This window comes from Echinococcus granulosus (assembly GCF_000524195.1).
Source record: "Echinococcus granulosus chromosome Unknown EG_S00016, whole genome shotgun sequence".
Lineage (NCBI taxonomy): Eukaryota > Metazoa > Platyhelminthes > Cestoda > Cyclophyllidea > Taeniidae > Echinococcus > Echinococcus granulosus.
In genome coordinates, this window is record NW_020170396.1 from 400,334 (window position 1) to 410,628 (window position 10,295).

At 42.9% G+C, this 10,295-nt stretch overlaps 1 protein-coding gene across 1 annotated transcript in view; it reads left to right on the forward strand. All coding sequences in view use genetic code 11, as the record gives it.

Annotated features, from left to right (window-relative positions):
- The window catches only part of EGR_03181 (Carnitine O-palmitoyltransferase 2), a gene marked incomplete at both ends in the record, with an annotated part of 12,348 nt that extends 3,423 nt beyond the window's left edge, over positions 1 to 8,925 (forward strand). Inside the window, 6 exons of the mRNA XM_024492430.1 lie at positions 639 to 844; positions 1,357 to 1,416; positions 2,542 to 2,676; positions 3,928 to 4,138; positions 8,127 to 8,376; positions 8,870 to 8,925. Coding sequence (XP_024353104.1) covers positions 639 to 844; positions 1,357 to 1,416; positions 2,542 to 2,676; positions 3,928 to 4,138; positions 8,127 to 8,376; positions 8,870 to 8,925 — 918 coding nt within the window. The remainder of the gene's footprint in view (positions 1 to 638; positions 845 to 1,356; positions 1,417 to 2,541; positions 2,677 to 3,927; positions 4,139 to 8,126; positions 8,377 to 8,869) is intronic.
- Between the last annotated feature and the right edge of the window lie 1,370 nt (positions 8,926 to 10,295).

Consider the following 10,295-nt stretch of genomic DNA (forward strand, 5'->3'; position numbering starts at 1 on the left):
TCGCAGAGCCTAAACTCTGAGAATTTATTCAGGTACTGGGCAGTTACAAGCATTCGTGGTGTTTGAGTACCCTTTTCGAGTAGGAAAAAGCCAGCTGTCAGGCTTGTGATACAGCTTCAATTTGGGGAATGGCGAGTCTAGAGATCGGAACGAAATTCATTTTAGAGGAAGTAGATTGGTCATTTGGGTTAAATGACGGGAATAACCCTAGCCACTCCTGTTGTGAAGCATTATAGCTAGCATTTCATCCTACCTAGTTATAACTCAACATCATCACTCCTCCCAGCCCCTATTGTACTACAACAATAAGGTTATTGTACATGCATTTCCCCCAAAGAAGGCTCGAACACTTAACGCAAGCTTCGTTAACGCATTTGTTACCAAGCATGTACCACAAAACCAACTAAAGGTTGTTTTTGTTTAATGAGCTGAATGTATCATAAGCAAATGAGGAATTTAGCTGCTTTGGCTAATTGACTGCTATTACTACGGCTTAAAATGCCATTGATCTACTAGCCTTCAAAAGGAGGAAAAAAATACTTTAGAATTTTTATTTTGGAAAAAATTAGCAGCACTAACTGGCATTTGCTGGTATACTGAGACAGCAGCAAGGCTTGGTTTTTTACACCACTACCTAGGTATCCACAACTCTGGCTGGTCCGGGTGGCTCACGGTGGTTCGACAAGTCCTTCAGCCTTCTGGTCGATCGGAGTGGTACGGCAGCACTCAACTTCGATTGCGGTTGGACTGACGCCTCCACCGCTCTTCGCTTCGCGGAGAGCATTTTCAGGGACTCTGAGACCCGCCCCTCCGCTGATCCCTGGCTCCTCGATTCTCCTCACAGGTATGTGAACCAGGGTTTACCAATTATTCTTTTCTTTCCAGGTTTTCTTCACATCTTAAGATATTGTGGGACCGTGTTTAGGGCAAATCAGGACTTTTAGTTCCAAAGTTACATTTCAAGGGGGGGGAGAGGGAATGGTATATTTTGAGTTGGGTTTGGCCAATGTATGAAAAACGACTTTGTCGGCTAGCCCTTCAAGGACAGTCTACTGGGCAGGTTAAAAGCGAAGGGCTATTTCGCCACCCAGTGGACACCGACTTTTTTGTCTCTTTTGGGAATTTGCGACAATTTTTGCGTAGATTATCCAGCATCAGACATTCTAATCGCTGAATGCTCACAAGAATGATGATCAGGACTGTGGGGGTAAAGGACAGGACCACCACGAGGACAATTGTTACCGATGGTACTGTATTTTATGTATCATACGGTTGAGCACCTGATCCCCTTTACTATGGCGTATCGTACTGTGCTTACAGTCTTCTGCAGACTGGAGTATGTGTCCGTGGATTCAGGTTTCACGTCATGATTTTCGCCGCCAAGACACCTGGTTCACCGCCCATCAAACGTTACATGTGAGTACTCCCTAGTGTTGGTGCTCACGCCTGACATGTGAGCCGACCACTGGTGCGAGTGGTAATGGGAGCGACTCAGTACCTACAGACGAATGTTGTACTGCCATGGTGGCATTCTTTCTTGAAGGTGAAACTGCAACATCAAGAGTCACACTTGAGCTTTAGCGTGCCTCGCATAGGCTTCTGTTTGGACTTGTGTTTTGTGAATCATGGGTTCTCATCTTTCTAAAATGATGCTCGAGTCATATTTTATGAAAATTTTTCTCGAAAAACAGCTTTATTCTTTTTCCTTACAAGCGTTTTACCAACACGACGACCATTCGTCCGTTACAAACCTTACATCAGACCAATCGACAATCCTGTAATAATTGATCATTGAATTGCGAATAGTTTATGCTGGTCTACATCTTAAACTCTCTGTAAACTCATTTAATTTAATGAAATTATGGTTTTTCAGTGTCTTTTTTGTTTCTACTGGGGTAGACTTACGAAACTTGACCTTGTGATCAATGGGGGTTTCCATTTACTCTTCAATCGAATCAAGTAGATTTGCAAATGAATCTAGTTGCATCCTGTCATATCCTCTCTTTTGAACGCACACAAACCGTATTTGATGCCTTTTGCCTGTTACTTTTCCCCCACTTCAAAATTGTATAAATTACTTGATTGTTTCCCACCATCCTCCATCTGATTCGTTTCCGATTTTCTGTTTTTGGATAGATTCTTTCTTTGTCATCTCCTGCCCTCTTTTTTGTCTTCGTTATCGTTCATCAGTCCTACCCATCTCCTTCATTGTTAGTACCATCACCTGAATTAGTTTTCTGGGCTCTCCAGTTGTAAACACTTGAAGGATTAGAGGCGGATTTGTTTCACGGAACATGTATATCAAAGCACCCACGAAGCATCTGGTGGCCTATGAATTCTAGGGACTAAATATAAGAATTTTTAAGATATAGACTGACATCCTAGATCGTTCCTGACCATTGGAACATTCGTGTGGGGAAATTTCACCGAATTTTTGCTTCTTCCTAATTCCTTAATTGCAATGACAGGAAACATCTACAAATACTCGACAGCTATGCGGTGTGGAAAATTAGGACTAACTCCACGCTTATTTTGCACCAGCACTAATAAACTGTTGGAACGTGCTCAAGGGCCGGATGGATGTCCGAAGCGCACTTGTGCGGTGTCTTTGGCCGTCACCGGGGTCGAACAAACTGAGATCGGGGTCAGACGCAAGCGTGACCAGGAGTCTGATATGTGACATCTTGGCTCCTCGACCCACAAATGGCCATGTTTGGGCATCCATGTTCCGTGCAAACTAATGCCTTTTGAAGCCTGTTTCATCAGACAAAGAGGGCACCGTTTCGATGCGATGATTTTGACTTTTTCAGCATGCAACATCCTGAGGGTTGACTGTTTCTCAGGAAATTGTTGTCGTACACCTTTAATTTTCGTTGAGTTGAGAGGTAAATCTCATCTGTAATTGTTCGGGCTTCAGGAAGTGAAAAATTGCGTCCGCAGTCTACCACATATGTTTACACAAAGCAAAGTCTTGGTGGTGCAGCGATGCGTGCCATCGCTGATCGATGATATGTTGGTTCACTTGAGGCCAAAGTACAAAAGCCGCTTCTCATCACCAGTCGATCCGGCGTCGAGGAATCTAAAAGCTGCGAATTTGCGGAATGGAGGAGAGCGGTAACAGATTGACAGTCATTGTCATTGAAGATTATTGTGAATGCATGAGGTGCGATTGGTTTAGTAACTCTCACCGATTTTCCCCTTGTCGTAGGTGCCAACCAAATGTAGTTCTATCACTTGTATTAATTCATCACTAGTGGGCTCGAGATCAACGTATCAGTGCCGGGCTATGAATCTGCACTCGCATTCACAATGGAGGGTGCACCTTTTTTGATCAAATTAGCAGAGGCCATTTTTCATAAGTTTAAGGTTTTCATCGAATTCTTTGTCTTTAGAAGTGCGACTCGTATCAGTTTAAGTGGAACGGGTGATCTTTAAAGGGTTTTTCTAGTCTCCACCACATGCTTCTCAATGAATTATTGTTTTGGACAAAATACTTTCTCCAGATTGTACTTATACCTACTCGTAAAATACATTTCCATATGAAACAAGAGCTGGTTCAGGAATGGGAATGGGCTAGGACGTGATCTTCGTTCTCACTAAATATCAAATACCGCTCCATAGCATCGTCCTTCACACGGAATTACAAAAAGAATAATGTGCAATATGGACTTCAGTTGAATCGGCAGAGAAGGTGAGAAAGTGCAGTTTGAAAGAAGAATCTCCTTGAAGTAGTTAAGAATGAGCAGTCATACCTGGGTGAAAGATGTTGTGCAAAAGGTTGCCCAAATAATCCAATTTCGCCTAAATTAATTCAAAACGACAACACTTTGTCACCTTTGATTATAGTCATGCTGACTTTGACCTTCACCTGTCATTAAGTGATAAAATTAAAGTGACCCTAAATCCCACCTTTCCGTCTGTGTGTAGGCTGCCCGGGGCGATGGTGCGTCGCTTGGAATGGCATCTGGATGAGGCCTTCTACGAAAAAGTGTTGCTGCCGCAACGCGACGCCTACGACGCGCTTCGCGACTCTCTGCAGGTGGACTGTCTAGCTGAGATGGGCGATCGGACGCTGACGCGACGTCTCTGCGTCCGTGCCGGCGTCTGTGCAGATGCCATGATGCAACTCGCCTTTCTGGTCAGCCTAGTTCTTCTCAATTCATCTTGTTGGTTGGGCACATTACTAGTGGAGGGCTAGAAGCAGACTTTTTAGATGAGTGGTTGAGGCGGGAATATGAACCTCATTCGCATTGAACTGGAATATTTAGTGTTCACGTCTGAGTCCCGTACTTCGTTGTGTAGATGTCCCGTATTTCAAGCATTACAACTTTAGTTGGGAGGAGGAAGGTGGTACTAAGCGACGCCAACAAAACAAAAACCGCCACGGAAACACTAAATAATTTGGGACTATTGAGAAATTCCTCTCTATGTAATGAATTTTCTCTTTCCTTAAAACAGGGGAAAGGCAGGCAAGATAAAACCGAGCATTGAATTTTGCTCTGAACTGTTTGAAAGTTTGTTTGATTAGTGAGTAGACCTATTTGCCAAAACATACTTGCCTTCAAATCTTCATTTTCACATCACGTCACTCTTGCACCAGCTCAAATGTCCTGATGAAGGTATTCAAAATAGCCAGAATTGCCTTTCGGAAGATCTAATTCTTAGAACCGAAAACAAGGGGCGTATTCTGCTTAAGTAGCTAGCCAGTGGTCACCGCAAGTGCCTATTATCCATTCAAATTTCAACCGAGTGCAGGAGTCTAGCTCAATAAACTAACCACCAGGTTGATGTTGAAAGGGTCCTGTTTTTCAATTACCCTACATAAATTCAGCCCTTGATCAGGTATTCAATTTGTTTGAAAGACAAGTCAAGCCTTACTTTTTACACTTTCGACCAGTAGTGGCAGGAATGCTAAAACTGAGAATGTGGGCTACTCGAGTTATCGTTGAAGGTGTCACGAGATACGAGGCTGGAAGTACTTTTATTACGAAGATAGGGAAGGGCAAAGCGTAATATCACCATCGGAGGGGTTGGATAACCGGAGACTGAAGCGGGCCATTTAATCGTTTGCATTGATTACCTCAATCGTTACCTAGCCAGAAATGTCTTTTCAACAAATAAGCGTGATGAAAGAGGAACTCAGAGCTATACGATCAGGCGTGCCTCCCTTGGTTAATTTTATCTCCAGGTTTTCATTTTACCAATTTGGACTTGTAAAATTAAAACAACTCGTAATATGTTATGCCCGGTTTGAAACCTTTCAGAAGGTAGTTTGCAAATGTTGCACAATTGAATAGGCCTCCACCACCAGTATCTTTCTTGCCTTCAACCCAAAACCTCACCTAGTCCACAGCTAATGTGTTTACATTAGCTCCTTCGTGTGTATGGCAATAAAAACATCATCGTTTGTCGCAAACATAGGTTGTATACCATTCTCACTGCAAGGCGACTTGATGTGCATTATCTTAGCATAAGATCAAGTCATTAAACACAAAATGTCGCATTACATATTCAAAGAATGGTTATATTTAATATCCCGATGAGAAGCAGGTTGCATGCCTACAGTATCTGCGAGATGCTGGCGCAATTAAGACTAAACCGGAGCTTTTGCATTAATAAAGGACTAGAGCTAATTTTAAGCAGTTGAAAAAGCATTTTGCTTTTCCCCTCTCTGCTCGAAGTAGGCTCTTATTCTGGCACTCGATTACTACCCGGGAAACTTTGTTGTATAAAGATTGAATCCTCCTAGGGCAGTCTGCCTCACATCGTCATGTATGCTGGCCCGACGCGGAAAGCGGTCCTCTTACAACGCACATACCGTGTGGTACCTCATTTTCAGCAGCATCCTTCTACAGCTGCAAAATTAGGGGTTCAGTTTGGTGTTAAACGCTCTCCGGTTACAAGGTTATTAGTAAATTGGTGGAGGAGGGGGTTTGTGATGCGTATTAAAAGCGCCTTTTTTCACAGTTTACGAATCATTGATTAGACTTTGGGAATCTTTGATGGGTAGGTCTCAGAATGATAGTAACCTCTCACAACGCCCTTGGAAAGTGGTGTGTCGACGGAAATCTGTGAACCAGTTGAGGCACTTTGTAGTGCACCGTATTTGACTGCATTAGCTGTCATGACTAGACAGTAAATACAGATCCCTTATCCTGACGCATTTAATTGTTTTAAATCTCACATAGTTAAGGGGCTGAAAAAGTTTTACCTTCAGCATAAATAATTTACATTTCACCACCTTTCACTACGTTGTGCTCAGCTTAAATATCCCACGTAGTTCAGTTTGCATCGAAATGGGAAATGTCCGACTAATGCACCAAGGGTACGTTTGCTAGCCCCATCCCCATCTCGTCCGACGCTTTGCAGGACGGTGAGGTTTTGAACTGTTTGCCTATGTGGTGAAAATGCGAAATGGGATTTTTTCATCCACTTCTTGTACAGCTATTAGCATTTGCACGGGTCCTTACCGCGACCACTCATTCTTAATTAGGGAAGTTTGCAAATTTGATCTTTCTGTGTTGTCGAGGTTGACCATTGTTTGACCTTTTATTTCGGTAAACTTACATGCGATAGTTGTGCGGCGAACTTGTTTTGCTCTTCCAGATCATCGTGTTTGACTTTATTCCAAAGTGCGTAGCAGGAAGTAAGTGGAACTACTCTTTTATCCTAACATCAAATCAACTTTTAATTGTGCACCGGAAGTTGGGCTAGAGTATTGCTTGCACAAATTTTTTGAGCACTTCTTCCCTATTATGCACTAAACTTTTGGTTCCAATTAAATCGTGCGAATGCCAATCTAAGGTAAATTTTTGAGTGATTGAAACCAATTTCAGGTCGGTTCGATGTTCTCCCACATTCCTCACCCCCGAAGGAGCCGATTTCATTGCTGTATGAATCACGACTTCGAGAGGGGTGAGTGGCTCCGCTGCCTTTGTCATTGAACCGTTGTTTACCGCCTCATTAAGTAATTCAGGGCAGATTTATGGAATTGGAAGCTTCAGAAGATAATTTTTTACTGGGAGTTTTTGGGGGACAATTGAGGAAGAGTATTCAACCGTTATTTCCATTACATAAAGGTTAGTTTATAAATTCGTGAATTGTAGACCAACGGAATCGGATTTTCTGTGAGAGGGCAAGTTTACCATCAGGTGAAGTAAGGTGTACCAAGTGAAGAAGGAGCAATTAACGGATGTATTGGCCTTATCTCAGCATCATACTAGTTATATTTAGCACTGTCTATCCCACTTTAAAGCTCTAGACCACTTGTAATAATTGGACTGGATCTCCTGTACTGAACCAGATGACTGGTTGTGCATTAAATAGAGGAAATTTGTCGTCTTTATCCCTGAAGACGTCATAGGACGTCTGATTTTTTGATGGCATTGAAGGTCAAAGAAGCCCACGTACTCAAATAGGTACCTAAAAAATACGCTTCTATTACATACTTCCATTTCTGTTTTAACTCTTATTCCTGGAGGTCCCTTTTATTCTTCCACGAAATTATAATTGCCCGATAGCTTTATGATGGCAGTGCTTGTGGTGCCTGAATAAAACACATCCCGGAGATATTCATTTGGAAAATAGTGCTAGACTACTTTCTTCTGTAAGCCCGTTTTCCCTGTTCATCACTTTTCCTTGGTGAATATTGTCTCAAGGCAATATAGGGAGTTCCCTTGCCCTTATGTCATGATCATGATATTGTAATTCTGGTCCTACACCATTGTTGAATAACATGCAGAATTGGATAATGGAGTAGTTATCGAGAGGCTAAAGAGAGGTTCAAAATGTCGTTTGCGGTTCTCAGCAGATTTGGCAGATGCTTTCATTTTTTCGCTTGTAAGGTTAGCGTTCGACCAGCAGAATGGGGATTGCTAATCTTTTGGACTGGATTTGAATATCACTATTATTTACGCGATGTTTATGCCATCCTTGAGGATATAATGCGGCAAACCGCTTGAAATAGGCTCATTGTCAGCGTGCAGGTCTTGAGGACTGTTGGGGAAAGTGGCATGAACAAACTGCTGTGCCACCAACGCGGTAGCTGAGCTGCTACTCTCTACATTGGTATCTAAGGGGAATATGTGCTTTTTCCTGCCTGATTGGAGTGTTTCTCTGTATCTCAGATGGCCCACGAGAAAGTGCATGGTGAAGCAGGACTGAACGGTGGTAGCACTGAATCTCACAGCACACGCACCTTTCGAGGGGGCTACACGACCTTACTTCGTCCCTTCACCATAGAAATGCGCGAATTCCTCCGCCTGTTCCGGCTCGGTGACATTGTCGGCTACCTCGACGAGGACGATCTTCTCGACGCTCTCCATTGCTGTTCCCGCGCCCATCAGAAACTCCTTCGAGAGGCCGCTGTTGCTCAAGGTGGGCGAGATAATTGGAATTAGTGCCCCCAGGCTCTAATGCACGGTGTAGCCCATTTACCATCGTCTCGTTCATGCCTAAAGTGGCAAAGAGTGGAATAGAATACAATCTAAACGAGGGGAATGTTTTTGGTAGCTGGCTCGGTTACATGGTAGAACGAATCAGCCCAAATCTACTCATCTGTCCATTCATCCAATCACCTACCCACTACTCAATGCCAAATTTATCCACCCTCCTCGGACACGTTAATCCCAGTATTATTCACATATCCTGGCTGCTGTTCGTCCACTCATTCGTCCTTTTATCTACTCACCATTAGCTTCGGGCTCTATCTAGCTCACCGATTGGTTTTAAACTATCATGTGTAGATTTGTTGCCTAAGACGTATTCGCCACTTTCTGCCGCAGCATTTATTACTTCTATTTCATGTGGTTCGTTATCAAACATGTTAAACACAAACTGCTAAAACGGAGTTTTTTTTTTACTCCATTAGCCACACCTTCACAAGACGGGCCCGACTTGGAGATGGAATCTGTAACTTACCCCTAGTTCTATGGGAGTTGCTGTTAACAGATGGGAGTTTGAGGGACGCCTTCAAAACGCTTGAAATATTGGAAAGTTATAGCGAAAGCGCGTTGCAAAGAGCGTGGTTAAGGAAGATCGTAATTTTATGTTGAAGCCATTGACGTGTTCTATGGCTGGTTTCCAACCCAGGTTACGTATTGCGAAGAATGGACGCCGGTGCCTGTAAATTGCACTGCCAAAAGATTAAACTCCCAGATGCGTAAAGTGAGGAAAAGTATCTACAAATTTAGGGATTCGAAGTTGGTCTGGGAAATGTCAAAGTAAAATGTAAATTCTTTATTTATTGCAACTATTTAATGAGGCTTTATGTCCAAACTCTATCAGCAACTCCTATTTAGGGATTCTGATTGCATCAAAACGTGTTCTCAAAAAATGACGCTTTTTTGTCAGTAGAACCATTTAACTCGTGAATCAAAACATTTTATTGTAAAAATTACTGTTTTTGATTTTAAAATTGACTCCATGCCCTAGTAAAGTTTTCTATACGATTAGAATACACAAAGATATGTGTAAAATGGATGCTGGAAGTGTAGTACCCTAGCACTCTCCGGAAGGTGAATGTGTATTGTACACGTGTACAGTGGCTGGAGGCTACCGTCGCGGCTTGGAGGCCAGGCCGCCTGGCAAGTTACAATGGTGGAGCTCCAAAGTGGTTCCTCGCCAAAACTGAGGGTCAAACAAACAGCTGAAGCATTACAGAAGCACTCTTAAACTTTTGCAGTAATTCGAAAAGTCAGGCTACATCAGGCGTTAGAGACTTTGCGACAAGCCGGTGACATGGTCGCTTTCTGTAGGCTGCGTGGTCCCTCTCGATCGGCCTAGTGACAACTCCCTGCCAATTGCACTTTCTTCCTCAGACATCGCTGGTTACATTTTCTCCAGTACCATGCCTAATTTTTTGTCATTTCCAATCATTCTATTGCGTGTTTACTGCGTTTGCAATTAAGCTCCAGCAGATGGGGGTTGTCGTTTGCGAAACGGTCGCGATAGTTGAAATGACCGCTTTTACTTTCTGCATGCATCCATAACTTCTGTGGTAATCAGCCAATCGAATACTGTGTAAAAGTGAAATAAGTAAAACCCTTTACAAGCAACTTTACGTGGTTGATTTTTTCCCACCGGGTTGCTTTCAATGTAAGCATGGTCGAGGATTCCTGTGTCGGCGCTGCCTCTTTCAGTAGCTTGTCTGCAAAAATGCACATTGTCCTTCCATATTATGAGCAGTGCTTCCCTAAACGCTTAGCGGTGTAAGTAGAGCTAAAATGATTGTATTTTTACTTTCTTTTGATCCTTGAAATGCTACAAAAATGCTTTGACATGACTACCATTCAACG